The 14419-nt window shown below is 39.4% G+C and overlaps 3 protein-coding genes across 5 annotated transcripts; 1 reads left to right on the plus strand and 2 right to left on the minus strand.

Moving 5' to 3' along the window:
• Window positions 1–259: 259 nt before the first annotated feature.
• Window positions 260–8466, minus strand: LOC137739261 (uncharacterized). Of its 2 annotated transcripts, XM_088700548.1 has the most exons (7): window positions 8305–8430; window positions 6789–7060; window positions 6053–6701; window positions 5763–5962; window positions 4935–5179; window positions 2695–4408; window positions 260–828 (listed from the first exon to the last, which is right to left on the minus strand). In XM_088700548.1, exons 2-6 carry the CDS (start codon window positions 7058–7060, stop codon window positions 2865–2867), a joined length of 2910 nt encoding a protein of 969 aa, XP_088556674.1. In that variant the 5' UTR covers window positions 8305–8430; the 3' UTR covers window positions 260–828; window positions 2695–2864. The 2 variants fall into 2 exon arrangements, with proteins under 2 accessions (XP_088556674.1, XP_068334917.2); XM_068478816.2 differs by having other exon boundaries at window positions 260–4408; window positions 8305–8466.
• Window positions 8467–9263: 797 nt separating this feature from the next.
• Window positions 9264–11234, minus strand: LOC137741053 (transcription termination factor MTEF18, mitochondrial). Its single transcript, XM_068480859.2, has one exon. It carries the CDS (start codon window positions 11232–11234, stop codon window positions 9519–9521), a length of 1716 nt encoding a protein of 571 aa, XP_068336960.2. The 3' UTR covers window positions 9264–9518.
• A 341-nt stretch (window positions 11235–11575) lies between these two features.
• LOC137741054 (zinc finger (C2H2 type) family protein) lies at window positions 11576–14238 on the plus strand. Of its 2 annotated transcripts, none has more exons than XM_068480861.2 (3): window positions 11576–12849; window positions 12980–13043; window positions 13841–14238. In XM_068480861.2, exon 1 carries the CDS (start codon window positions 11576–11578, stop codon window positions 12782–12784), a length of 1209 nt encoding a protein of 402 aa, XP_068336962.2. In that variant the 3' UTR covers window positions 12785–12849; window positions 12980–13043; window positions 13841–14238. The 2 variants fall into 2 exon arrangements, with proteins under 2 accessions (XP_068336962.2, XP_088556675.1); XM_088700549.1 differs by having other exon boundaries at window positions 11576–12819.
• Window positions 14239–14419: the final 181 nt, after the last annotated feature.

Here is a 14419-nt window from a genome sequence, read left to right on the forward strand (position 1 = left end):
AGTGATTTATAATATGAACGTCTTGATCATAAACACAGCGAACAGTTTTGAGTAGGTCCACAACTCAAACAAACAGCTGCAACCAAAATTTTCCCATCTTACAGATTTGCTATTGCATTAGCTCAATCTCCATGGATAACTTTTTCTTAGCCAGAAAAAAGTTTTTCTCCTTGTGATAGTTTCTCTTATAGCTACTGTGCAATATAATTTCTCTACAATAATAATAATAATGATAATAACCTTTTGTCAAACCTAGATCTTCAACATCATAAAAAAAGGTTTGCATTTGGTGACTTGACTGTTAATCGAAAGCTCTACAAAAGCTAAAGCTGATGTATAAGTAGCACAAGATGGGTCCAAAGATTATAAGTCAATTTCCAATCTAAAAAAGGTTTGCATTCTATGACTTGACTTGACTGTTAATCTACGTCGTACAAGGACCCAAAGAATTGTTATACACATCAGAATTGAAGTTTAGATTGAGATGACAATGCAGAATATAACGTTTATCGATGATGACATTGGTAAAACAGTTATCACGTGGAATGATACTGAGCTCCGAAAACTTACTAAAGGTTGCCGATTCAAAATCCTCCACATTCTGTTCCCCGTGCCAACCGTTTTGTCGATGCCATCTCCGATGAATGTTATGTTCGGCATGGTCGTCTCAATCTTGATGTACTCTCTGTAAACGGTGGCTTTGATGTGTATGATTTTTCTTGCGGTCGTACTACGACGCAGATTGGACATAGTAGTCAGAGCCTTGGAAATTGACTTGTAATCTCCAGACTGGTATTGTGGTACTTCTACGTCAACTTTTGGTCTCGACTGCAAAAGCTTTCTGTTAGGAAATGGAAATCTTCTTTTATGATATTGATGATCTAGGGTTGACAAATGGTGGCACACTTGAGGTTGAGGGTATGTGGTTTAGCTGCTGTATGGTGCAGCGACTCTATAAGAATTATACTGCAGCATGAATAGAACAGAAAAGAAGACAAGATAATATGCACTGAACTCCATGGTTTGAACTTTGAGCTATGATCTTCAGAGGGCCAATGGGGATGCTTTTTTTAGACCATAACTTGCCTTATGTAGAGCTTACGTGCGTTTAGGTAGTTTTGAGCTCTTACAAAATGTTTTATATTTTTTAGCCTTCACGTATTGAGAAGATATTTTTGTGTTTGATTATTGCATGGAAGAAGAAATGAACCAGAGTTTTGTACAGAAAGTCCTGATTTTTATTGTTCTTTTGGAATGAAGAAGGGGATGCAAAAACAAAAGGGTGACGTGGAATCACAATTTTAAGGCCTAGAGTAAATTGCAACAAAGGTCCCTCAACTTTAATCAAATTGGAGCAATGGTCCCCCGACTAAAAATATATTACCATTGGTCTCTCAACTCATCAAAACGTGTATTATGGTCTTTTCGTCAACTTCATCAGAATTTTATCAAAATGAGTTATGTTAGAAGGATCATTGCTACAATTGGGTTAAAGTTGAGGACTATTTTTCTAATTGACTTAAAGTTGAGAGACTATTTCTCTAGTTGGATTAAAGTTGAGGGATCTTTTCTCCGGTTAGATTAAAGTTGAGGGACCATTAGTAATGAATTTTTAGTTGATGGGTCATTTTTAGTTTGAGGGACCATTGCCCCAATTGAGTTAAAGTTGGGGGATTATTGCTACAATTTACTATATCACCTATTAATTGGCCCTCCTAGTTTCATATTAGTTCACCCTCCCACTTTCTTCCAGACCCATAATTGGGTTTTTCCTTGCCCAGTTATTAGTCTTTTACAGGAAGACCAAATCAATAGCTTGGATTTAAATATGAAAGTTAGTAATTTCATCAACAACTACTGGGATAGAATGACTCTCTCTAATGTGGTTGATCAAGATGCTGTTAATAAAATCTGTAGTATTCCGCTGCCCATTGCCCAGCAAGAAGACTGACTCTTTTGTTTTGGGGCCTCAATGCTAATGGTAAATTGACTGTTAAATCAGCAACATGGATTCAAAATAATAACATTACTCATGCTTTGAACTCTTGAGTTGCTTAAAAAAATGTGGAATCTCAACATCCCAAACAAAGTTAACTTTGATGGTTCTGTAATTAACAACCATCATGCTGCTGCTGGCCTTGTTGTGAGGGTTGAAAATGACACCCGTATTCTTGTTGGAGCAAGGAGCTTGGGAGAAAACACTATCAATGTTGCGGAATGTGTTGGTCTGGGAGATGTGCATTGGATGGCTAGATCCTAGGGTTTCAGAAAAATTCAAATTGAGGGCGACTCGAAGCTTGTGATTGACTCTATTCTTGGTCGTTGCTCGATTCCTTGGAGATTAAAAATCATTATTGCAGATATCAAGATCTTGGCTAGCTGGTTTGAGGACATCTCTTGAAGCCATATCTTTAGGGAGGTCAACTTTTTGGCGGATGCAATCACAGATGTGGGTTTTAGATTTTGGCAACCTTCATGTGTGGGATAGAACTATTCCTAGTGTTGCTCATGGAGCACTCCTATGTGATTGTATGCAAATTGGTTATACCCTCGTGGTCATTCTTTTTAATTTTATTGTCTTTTCTTTCAAAAAAGGAAAGCCAAAAAAAAAAAAAAAAGCTTGAAATGAATTTGTGCTTGTCAGTGAACAAAATTTCTACAATGGATCCATATGCACACAAAGAAAAGACTTACAGTTATTTGAATCGCCGATATTTTAGCTCCTTTGTTGGACGCCATACTTGTGGAAAAGGCCTCAGAAGTATCCATTGAAACGTTTCCCTAAGCACAAGTATATATTGATGCCATTAACAACTAGCTGCTTCATCACCTCATCGCTGCTGTGAATGCTTTCAGAGCCCTTCTTACACTTCACTCTTAGTAAGACGAGGTTCAGCAAATGAAGATGGGTTCTCAGAAGATCCAGTTCCAGTATCTCCATTCTCAATGGGCAGTTGTTCCTCGTTGTACCTCGATCTTGACGAGCATTTAATCAGTGCTTCTGGTTGTACAACCATCATATTGCCAACTGCTTTTGAGTCCTGACTACAATCAGAATCATTTACCAAGTTCTCACAAGGCCCGTCAATAATGGCAGCGTCATCAGCGGAGGATGGGTGATTACTCGTGCTTCCATTCTTGTTTTCAGTTTCCATTCTATCACTTTCTGAAATGACACCTGGAACTTCAGCCACTTCGACCACTTGTGATTCATCAGGCATAGATGCAGATGGAGCAGTCTTTGTATACACAATATTGTCCTCAGATGTCTTGCAAATAACAGCGGGTTCAATATCGTGGCTGTAGTGATCATCAGGATGAGTTACTGTGCATTGCTCCACAAACTCCATTGTTGAGGAAGGGATATTCATGTCCTCATCCATCGTATTTTCTTGGCTATTTCTATTTAAGATGTCATCCTCAAATCCGGTTGGATTAGTGCGGGCATCATCAGCAGAAGGCAGGTCTTCAAGCTCTCTGTTAAACAATGACCTCTGTCTGCTTTCAGGGAAGACACTGCTAGACACAACCTCGTCAACAGAATGCAACCCGGGTGGGGAAATGCAGATGGATGACGGGTCGACATCCATCTCATCGCCAGTAATTTCTTCTCCATAACTCTCATTACATATGTCATCTCCACGTGCTACCAAATTACTAGATTCAGTAGCCACCTTACCCTTGGTTCTCTCAGCAGCTACATCTCCATCCCCACAGTTATTCTCATTTAGAGATAATACTTCCTCATTTACTGATTCTTGATCTCGATTGGCAAAAAATGCCACATCCATTGCGGTATCGTTGCTTTCCAAATTAACTAGTCCACTTAATTGCTTCTGTACAAATACTGCTAAAGAAACAGCATGATCACGAATCAAAGAATCATGAGGTGGGCAGTGCAGCATGTCAATCAAGGCCTTGTGGTACTGCAAAAGGCTGATAGATGGCGTAGACGACCTTTTCCGGCAAACATTAATAACTTTGAGTATATGTTCACACAGGTTGCCCATTTCTGCCCAACGGCAGTTGCAAATACCGAACTGAGAACCAGGGTTCCAAACAACATAAACCCTGTCTTGGTCGAGCTCGTCAATAACTTTTGCACGTGTACCTTCTATGACAATATTGCGGTCAGGAATCTTCAAAGCCTTACGCCAAGATGTTAAACCACTCGCCCACTCATCTTTCCAATATCGTGCAAAATCATCCTTCTCAGAATATTCATCAAGCCAGAAGTAGGAATGCACTTTTGTACCCAGCTTATCAACCAACCAATCAACTCGTTTGTATACGCTAGGTTTCTTCTCGTTCAATAACCGAAGCTTTAGTTGGTTGTGGTAGAACTCCATTGCCGCAGAGGTTTCCTGGCTAGCAAGAGGAAGATTTTGTAGTGCAGAGATCCACATCCCTAAGTCAAAAGACATTTTTCTTGTATGAATTATTCAAGATAAAAAGAGAAATGGTTCCTATTTAAAGAGAAGGGGGTGAATGAAAACGAAAAACGCCACTATCTCCAAGACCAAGTTTTATCTTGATCCCACACAATACATTGATCTTCTGCCACATAAAGGTTGCCTTAAATTCGGTAGCCCAATTGTTAACATAACCTATTCCCATCTATGCAGAGAAATATATCGCATGCAAAGCATTCGCGTATCAGCATACGAAGATACCATTACACAAACACATATACGTGAACATCCACACATTTATACACTTATATTGTAGAATTTATGAGCATACTGTTTGGGTGCATACGTTGACCTGTATGTATGCAACACACAATCAAATCAATCTTATGCATAACAATTGGCAGGTTAGGTCTTAAGAGATACATACATAGGCATAGATGTAGATTTGTAAAGATAAGAACCAATTAAAGGGCACTTGTTGCTTCGTATCATAAGGCTCTACTAAATATGATAGTGACTTACCAGTTCTAGGATACCAGGTTGCCTTAAAGTAATCCATAAAATCTGATTCATCAAGAAAATCTTCTATGAAGTCCTCAAACAAACGCTCGGTTCCTCGTTGTTGACAGATGTTATCCATTGCCTGATGAAGCCTTCTTGATATTGTAGCTCGCATCTCATTGTCCACACAATTCTTTACTAAGTTTTTATGCCATGCATGACGGACCCGCCAAAAGCTTATCAACACTGAACACTGGAATACATCCCTGAGTAGAATGAAAAAACAATATTTACTCATCAATTCATGCATGTATTAATCCATTAATAACAAGAAGAAGAAATACTACTATGAATCAAGTCCGACTGCCTTGCTCCATGTCAGATAGTTGACTGTAATGTCACTAGCCCAAACCCCAAAATGGCATGGCATAAAATTGGATATCAAAACAAAGAAAAAGAATGATTTATTTTCCGGCCTTCAGCGTTGATTTTAAACATCTGTTGGCATTCACAAGACTCTGTTGAATTAGATTACAAGTTGTAAAAACCATGCACAACAAATCACTCAATACTGATGCATAAACTAGATAGTCTGGCCCGATCAAGAGGAATGGCATTAATTTGAAGGAGAGCGACCCACCCGCTTAGCATAATAAAAATACAATTGGATATTTTATTTATAAGTAAACAACTGAAATCGAATATATTGCAATAGGTTAATCAGTAATCATGTAGTTGCTTCACATTGCCACTTCTGTAGGAAATAACCTACGGACTGTTTGCTACCAAACAAAACATTAGTGACTAAAATTGTCAGTATGAAGTTTGGACGAGAACTGAGCAACCAACCTGATGGTGAGCACATCAGCTAGAGGATCATCCACTATGAAACCAGCTAACTTCCATGCAGGATCTTTCGTTTGAACTCTATTGCAAAGAGCTCTCATCCATTTATGGGCATTGGAACTTTCAAACTTTGGAGCCACTATCCACGCTATCGGAATGGCCTTGTTGTCTTCATTAAATACAAGGAGACTATGCACGGGATACTAAATAATGTTGCAACATGAACACATTCAGTTTCTCATTATTATTAACAATTGTAGTTAATAATAAAAGGTTAAACATACTAAACGGACCTTCAATTTGGTTGTTCCGAACCTTGAATCAGAAGCTATAAGGCTGCGATTGCCGAAGCGAATCATCTGTTGCAACTGCCACTCTGTTTGAATGCCCAAAGTGAAAGGGTCCACATCAGAGAAATCCTCATAGAAGAAAACATGACTCTGATGGTTTTCTACCCACAAGCTAATACTAACCACATCATCGGCATCCAATTCATATATAGAACGTCGAATGACCCTCTCCTGCCTCCGAACATACCTATGGGTTAAAAGGTCATCACGATTAGATGGACCACCCTGTTTCTCTACTGATTCATTGTGTCTCTGCATTATAGTCTCCACGGACACCCCCACGTATAACAAAGATTGCACACGAAGACGTAGATCCTCAGAGATATAAGGGGCAAACATAGCACGTGTTCCAGCAGCCATCTTATCTTGGGGGCCATGGCAGGGCGCTCCTTTCCTATCTACATGCTTATCCTGATTATATATAATAAGTGCCACTGAGGGTTCAGCAATTAATCGTTTCACAATAAAGTGACAGGTACAACCTCTCTTGGTGTTCGGTCGACCAGCATTTTTCTTCTTTGGGATATTAATCCTGCTGGGTCGTACAAGCCCACCCTTCCTATGGTCATCAGGACCAAAGGAACACCAATATCTACACATTTGAAAAAAGATAGTTTAGGCTGATAGAATACAGGAATGCTGACTAAAATGGACACGGGGGGGAGGAATTGGAACTTACAGAATATATTCAAGAATACCATCAACCTTTGGTTTGTAAGGCGTTTTTGGCTGCCGCCGCCGCCTCGCTTCAACATGAAATTTTGTTGGACATTCTTTACTAGAGGATTCACCCCTCAGAAAATCGTCAACTCGAGGAAATGGAATTAGAGCAACTCGATCTTTCTTGTCCCGCCAACCTTCCACCTTTGACCACACAAGATCAGAAGATGAAAACTCCAGTGCAGGTGGACTCTGTACAGGAAGGGACAGAATCTCATCCCATCTGGCCATCTACAATGAATAAACAGAAATGAAAAATTTAATAAAAACAATAATTCAATGGTCATTTTAGCAGAACACTCTAGACCAAAATCCGGATGTTAACCTTGATAGCCCTACTCTATAAGAAACTACTACTTAGGCCTTGTATTATGAATTCAGCTCAACTGAAGTAAAACGACATGGTCAAACTTATACGAATTGGCTGTTCAAATCCTATGCAAAACTCATGTCAATATAGTTTAACAACAGGCCTTCCCAACTTGAACATGTGCTTAACTGCTTATTGCCGTAGTTTTCATTCTAGTATCACTATCCAATTCCTTCAAGCTATCCTCAGTTAAACTCATCTCTAATTTCCCAAATACACATTTAACCCCTATTATCTGTTCCTCTTTGTAACTACACATCCAAGTTGACATAAATACTTCACACTGAGGTAAATAACAAATAATCCACGTGCACTGGCAAAACCGGGATTTCAATTTTGGCTGCAATGAAACTTGGACTAAACTTTGGTGCTTCCTAAGCTAAAAAGTTTGTCAAATTTTGGCAACAATCCTTGTATTTCTTTGAAAATTTTCAAATTAAAATCGAAAATTTGCAGCAGCCACTTAAAGATCAAATATATAATGCGCTAAACCAAAATATAAAAAAAATTGCATATACATATTCACGATAATTACAGCCTCCATATCAAATTGCAACGAAATCCCGAACATAACAACTCTAAATTCAACAAAATCACTGTCACAGTTTGAATTTTAAACAAATTCCTAAAAATCACACCAAACCCTTATCTATTAGTTGCATAAAAGGTTTTTCAAATCGAAAAACTGAACAAAAATGGCGGATTTTGCAGCTTGTTTCGTACAGTCGCACAATAACAGTAACATAGGTCCTTTTTGCCCTGAGGAGGACCAAAAAATGTCAAAAACTTCAAATGCGATAACAAGAAAACAAACAAACAAACAAAAAAGAAGAAACAATTTAATCCATGCAATACATTTCCTTCCCAACAACAAGCTCAAAACTTCAGCAAACAATTTAATTTATTTCTTCTGTTTTCAGAACTTCTCAGAGATCACACAGTCGAAAACACAAAATTAAAGGGGGGAAAAAAAAGAATTCTTTGAGTTTTCTGATATGTATTTAGTTGAGCTATATCGATTTACAGACACAAGTATGTATGTATATGTGTATATATATGTATGTATATTTATATATTAAGGGGTAGAAGTTAGGGTTAGGGTTACCTGGTAAGAGAAGGGCAATAGGGAGAAGGAGCTTGCGCACTTGTGGTGTCTGCGGAGATTGGAGACGGAGAGAGAAGCAAGGACTGAACCCCCAAAAACCCTTTCGTCGTGTATTTTTCTTTTTCTTTTTCTTTTTCTACTTGTTGCTATTTTATCCAACTTCGCAGTATTTGCAAAAAAGGCCAACTATTCTTGAAAAACCCTTAGACAGACGGACACTTTATCCTTTTTAGTAAATAAGCTCATAATGCTCGTATAATACACTTACGTATGTATTTAAAAACAAATTTCTTTGTATACATCTGTCATTCATACGGCCAAATACATGTAAGTGTGTACTTTCCACGTTGAAATAAAAATATTTTTCATACATTTTTTAACACTTGCGCTTGGTACATGAGACATTTTCTAGAGCATTTTTGCTCACCATTTTAAACTTTGGTGTATGTTTACCGTACACCTAATCATGTGATATGTGTCATTTCACTTAACCTTGGTTATCTTTTTCAAAATTAAAAAGGTAACATTTAATATGAAAATTAATTAGAGTTAATTGAAAGGATACATGATAAATTATTAGGTGTATAATAAGCATACACCATAATTATGATGGTGAGTAAAAATGCTCCTGACATTTTTGCTGGACTTGCGAGTTTCGATACATCGGCCACTTAACTCAATAAAGTTATTGACCTCGCACCTAACTTAAGATCTCATCCAGCACTGATGACCTGGTCTTTATAAGTTTATCAGTGCTGGATAAGGAACGATGGGTTAACATTAAACAATCCCTAAAAATGTGGCCCAGTCGTAAGCCCTGCAATGTTAATTAGTAATATGATCTTGAGTATTCTTCTTCACGTGAGAATTGCATTGCAGCTTTGGTTTTCTGTGGATTCAGAAATGGCGTATTTTGTGGTACCGTTTTTCACAAGTTGGGATTCCAAAGCTTTACTCACTTTTCACCAGACGGACCCCTTGGATTTCACATTCTTAATTAAATACAAAAATTAAAAAGAAAAATAAAACAAAAGAGGAAACCATCGCTTTGTGATACTTTTGTAACCGGGAAAGCTAGAATCAGTGCTACTATACATTCTGCACATCGCTTTGTGATATGCATCGAATAGGAAGGGTGGGAAAATTGAGGTTGAAGTGGAACCATTTCATCTATTAACTTGCTTGTTTTCTCCAACCACAAACTCTAGTCAATGTCACAGATGTCTCCAAGTACCTAAATATTTTCTGTACGAGAAACGCTCGAACCAGTGTTTCGGCGCAGCTGGATGAATTCCAGAAACCCGCGCTACAAATGTCTTCTCGCTGGTAGCAATCATGGTGGCAATAGAGTAGCTTTCAAAATGCAAACCCTTCTTCTCTTTGAGCCACACATAAAATCTATATCTGGGCATGATCCGGTTCTCCAAGTTGAAACAAAGAAATGATGGAAAAGTATTGAGGTACTCCAAAGAAGATTTCATTTCCTCACTAAGAAAGCTTACTTTTGCTTCTAGAAATTCTGGACTCTGATTCAAGATCTTTGGTTTCATTCTTATCATTGAACAAAGCCGTGAGAATTCAATGCCCGTCGAAAGAAGGATATCAAACCGCTTTTGTAACTCGCTGCTTCTGCCATGCAACTGGGATAAGCACATTAGCGTCAAAGGGTTCTCTCCAAACCCGATTCTATGCATGAAGTCCAGTTTTCCCATTGTATGAATGGGAGTCGTCGTAGATTGGATCCTCTCCAATCCTTCACTAAATTCTTTCGCGATGCCTTCATCGAAGTCACTGATAACGTAATTAGCTAACAATTTATGTTCATTCTTAATCTTAGTGAAGAACCATTGATGAAGATCCAGAGCCCTTACTAAATGTGGTAAATTAGCCATTCTATTCTTTCCCATCACATGAGGGTACTTTTCACTCACCACCTCCAATTCTTTCGCGTTCAATCCAAAATGTTTCAGCAACCCCAATGCTGATATCTCCGGCGTTTCCAGGTCAAGGTTCAAAACCTCCGGACTTTGAAGAAGCAGCAACCCGACATCTTCCATCCTAACACCAAATTTATGAAAGTAGTTTGATTTCTGCAACAAAACCTCTTCCGAGCATTCAAGAAAAATGTCTTTCTTCCTCCCCATCAATTCCCCTACCTTCCCTTTCTTGCAACCCCAATCGTAAAACACACGAACTTTCTTACAAACACCATACCAAGCATCCACATTTCCCTCAACACAATTTTCCAAATTAAAATCCACAAGAACCCTTTTCAAATCAACAAGCAAATCCGCAGTATCACCGCCCGGCTCGCCCTCCAGCAGCAGCAAATGAGGGAAAGCCAAGCACATACCCACAACAGAATGGTTGCTGAACCCACATTTCTTCAACCTAGTAAGCCTAGCTTTCAACACCTCTGAACTCTCACTAAAAATCGAATTCTCCTCCTCGTACAACTTCCCTATCATATTCCAAGGAAACCCAAACCCGGAAAGTAGCGAAGCAACATCCAAAAGGGTCGGATCCTCAGAGAAAAAGTACTTGTCGGGAGGCAAAAAGTCACGAACTTGACTGTAATGTATGCCTATGCTTTCAAAGAAAAACTCAAATTCGTTGATGGGGTGGTACCTGAGGAACCTCTCGAAGCGGTTGGAGAAACTCGGGGTCGAAAATTTGATCTGCTTGATGAGATTGGCGAGGGAGAAGGGGGAGTTTCTGCTGATGTGCTCGGCGGAGGGGAAGGACAAGCAGCGGGTGGCGTGGAGGTAGTCGGTGAGGACCTGCTGGGCTTGGCTGATGGCTTCGGACTTGTACCTTGGGGGGACATTGGGGAGCTTCGGGAGCCTTGCGGCGGCGGAGGCGGCGGCGGCTGTTGCAGCGGAGAAATGGTGGGAAAGGAGGAGGGCGTAGAGGCATTTGGGCAGGGGCATGCTCTCACTCCTTCTAAAGGGCAAAACATGTAATTTCGTATTCGGCTTGGTTTTACATCCCTTCCCTTTCGTTACTTAAGGCCACCCGCAACTCCAAATGCCTACATTCCTAGTTCCTACCACCCTAGAACCCATACGCGGGTCCGAGTCCGCCCAATCGCCGCCCTGAAGCGCCGCCGTGAGGACGAGTTTGCTGCGGTGTGTGTAACACTCTCCGTTTCGTTTCGTTTCCTTCTCAAGCTCACAAGGTTTTCTATTCCATCTATTTTCCTAATTACTGCTTGTTGAATTCCTGATTCATTGAAAAATCAAAGAGACCACCAAACCTCTGAAACTCCGCAATGCTTACACATCTTAAATTTCGCCACATTCTCTGTACAGTTCAATCCAGCAGGCCAGAAACCCTAATCTCTTTTACCCAATTGGTTAGATATTGTCATTTTCAATTGAAAACGGGTTTCAATTCTTCGAATCCTTCCTCATGTTTAGCACCAAAGAAAATTTCTGAAAACAGTGTTGCAATTTTCTGGGATTTGGATACCAGACCACCCAAATCAGTCTCACCGTACAAAGCCGCCGTCAAGCTCAAGACTGCGGCTTCATCTTTCGGGATTGTCCGGCATATGATAGCGTATGCGAATCGAAATGCGTTGAATTATGTTCCACAAGTTGTTTGGGAAAGGAAAGAGAGGAATAGGGTTGTGATTAGGGATGGTGAGTCGAATACATGTCCGGTTTGTGGGAGAAGATTTTATACCAATGAGAAGCTTATGAATCATTTTAAGCAGATTCATGAGACGGAACATGTGAAGAGGTTGAATCAGATTGAGTCTGCTAGAGGGAGTAGGAGAGTGAAGTTGGTGGGTAAGTATTCCATGAAGATGGAGAAGTATAAGAATGCTGCAAGGGATGTTTTGACAACCAAGGTGGGGCGTGGTTTAGCGGATGAGGTGGAGCAGGCAGGGTTTTGGATTCGGAGTGTGTTGGATAAGCCACAGGGGGTGAAAGTCGCATTGAGACATCACATTGTGGACATGATGGATCACAGGAGATTTGACTGTTTGATGCTTGTGTCGGATGATTCGGATTTTGTGGATGTTGTGATGGAGGCAAAGTTGAGATGTCTGAAGACGGTTGTTGTGGGGGATTTTGGCGATGGGGCTCTGAAGAGGGCTGCGGATTCTGGTTTTTCTTGGAATGAGATTTTGATTGGGAAGGCTAAAAAGGAGGCAGTGTCAGTTGTGGGGAAATGGAAAGACCGTGATGTGTTGAAGAGATTGGAGTGGACATACAAGTCAGATGAGGATCAAAGTTTGCATAAATGGAATGATGAGGTTTATGGTGAAAGCGAGAGATTGGAGTGGACATACAAGACAGATGGGGATCAGAGTTTGCATAAATGGAATGATGAGGTTTATGGTGAAAGTGAGGATGACGATATCGAAGGTTTTGTTGGTGAGGCGAATGACAATTTGGGGAAGGATGATACTTGCAGTTGGTGGGAGCTTGACTCTGATTCCGAGGCCATTTCATCACAATCATCCCGATGACACACGACTCCTTGTGAAACCTGGTCGACTATCATGTATTCTACTGAGTTTGTGATTTTGGTCAGGTACGTTCAGTTACCTATTCTTGGCTAGTGTATGCCCTATTTCAAGACATAGTGAATTGTGTGCCTGGATTATCAGTTTCTGTAAGTAAATTTTAAAAAAATTAGTGCCCAATTGGTTTGTGTTTTGTAGGTTCATGATGGGAAAGGTGAGGAAAAAGCATAGGCAAATTCTGTTTTGTGGTAGTACTCAACAGGTATATTCATCTTTTACTTTATTATTTTAACTTTCTTACCCATTCGTTTTAAAAATCATCTAAGAGTCAGCAAGGAAAATGTTGTGTTATAGCTTCTTTAGCATGGATTCGAGATGAAGTGATAGATTGTTGTAGTCATTCATCATGTGATAAGAGCTGTGATTAAAAAAAAACAGAAATTTTGGAAGAAACATTCTATGAAATGCTGCCTAGAAAGAACAATCATAAGGATTTGACGTAAGATAGGAGTGCCAGCTGTCGACTACCTGATGCCCTCCCCCTCCTCCTTTATCCGGGCTTGGGACCGGCAATGTAAGATAAACTTACACAGGCGGAGTTGCTGCCTAGAAAGAAATGCAGACAAATATGTAAATAGTTCTACTTTAAATTATTTAATAGTTAATACATTGCTGCAAGAGTGTTTGCATTGCAGTTGGTGGTATTAGGTCCGCCGATATACAGGTAAAGCGTATATGATATTGTGATAATATTATTTTTACATATTTCAAAAGAAAACGAATAAGTTAATTAATTGTTGAAATGCAATCTAACTAGGAAAAACAGTTATTTCTTAAATTGGCGTAAAAATTATAATATTTGTAAACTACATTTTCATTCCGACCAAAAACTTTATTTCTGAAAAGGATTTGATCCTTTACCTCTCAATGAAAAATTTTATGATATAGTAATGCTATTTTTTCAATCTGGTTGCTTGTTCGAGAAACAAGCATGCTCGAACTTTTACTTTTAACAATGTATAAACTTCTCATTTTCATGAATCTTTGGGTGCGTACCAGGTGGCACAGGTAGTGCAGAGGGTTGATGAGCATATATTCTCAGCTGGTACAACAGCCTGGTGCTCAACAGCCATCGTGGGTTCCCTGCTTTAAAATGATAGGCAAAAACGTGTGCGAACCCATGCTATACAGAAATACGCAACTGAAGTGATCAATCCAACAGTTCAAGCTGTTAATCATACAATTGAACAACACCACTCTCACGTAAATGTAATCTTCTGTTTCCGTCGTAGATCGAGTCCCTTTTGTTTACAGTTATTGTAGATTTAAGTATTGACATGCCTGTATTATGTTGATCTTCGTAAGTTAAGTTTTATTTTCGGCTTCCTAATTGTGTATGCTTGTACTTGTTATTCCCCCTACTGCTAGAAAGATGAATCAATTTGGTTAATTTCTTTCTCCATTGTGTATTTAAGTTGAAAAAGGTGATAATTTAGGAAGCTGATTGACCTGCTGCAGAAAGTGGATGATCTTTTATACTAGTGAAACTTTTTGTATGATACCATGCAGCAAACCTCTGCTTCTTTTGCTTGCCAAATCTTGATTTCAAATAAAATGGCTTCAGTTAAACTCTGTGTC

This window comes from Pyrus communis, chromosome 9, assembly GCF_041283825.1.
Source record: "Pyrus communis isolate YQ-2024b chromosome 9, ASM4128382v1, whole genome shotgun sequence".
NCBI classification, from domain to species: Eukaryota; Viridiplantae; Streptophyta; class Magnoliopsida; order Rosales; family Rosaceae; genus Pyrus; species Pyrus communis.

Bases quoted from the DNA above. Each gene is read 5' to 3' on its own strand.
- LOC137739261 (XM_068478816.2), bottom strand. From the start codon at position 7,060: ATGGCCAGATGGGATGAGATTCTGTCCCTTCCTGTACAGAGTCCACCT. The intron at 6,702-6,788 runs GTAAGTTCCAAT...TCAAATGTGTAG, and splicing joins GGTATTCTTGAATATATTCT to ATATTGGTGTTCCTTTGGTC. The intron at 5,180-5,762 runs GTTGGTTGCTCA...CATTCTACTCAG, and splicing joins GCTGATGTGCTCACCATCAG to GGATGTATTCCAGTGTTCAG.
- LOC137741054 (XM_068480861.2), top strand. From the start codon at position 11,576: ATGCTTACACATCTTAAATTTCGCCACATTCTCTGTACAGTTCAATCC.
- LOC137741053 (XM_068480859.2), bottom strand. From the start codon at position 11,234: ATGCCCCTGCCCAAATGCCTCTACGCCCTCCTCCTTTCCCACCATTTC.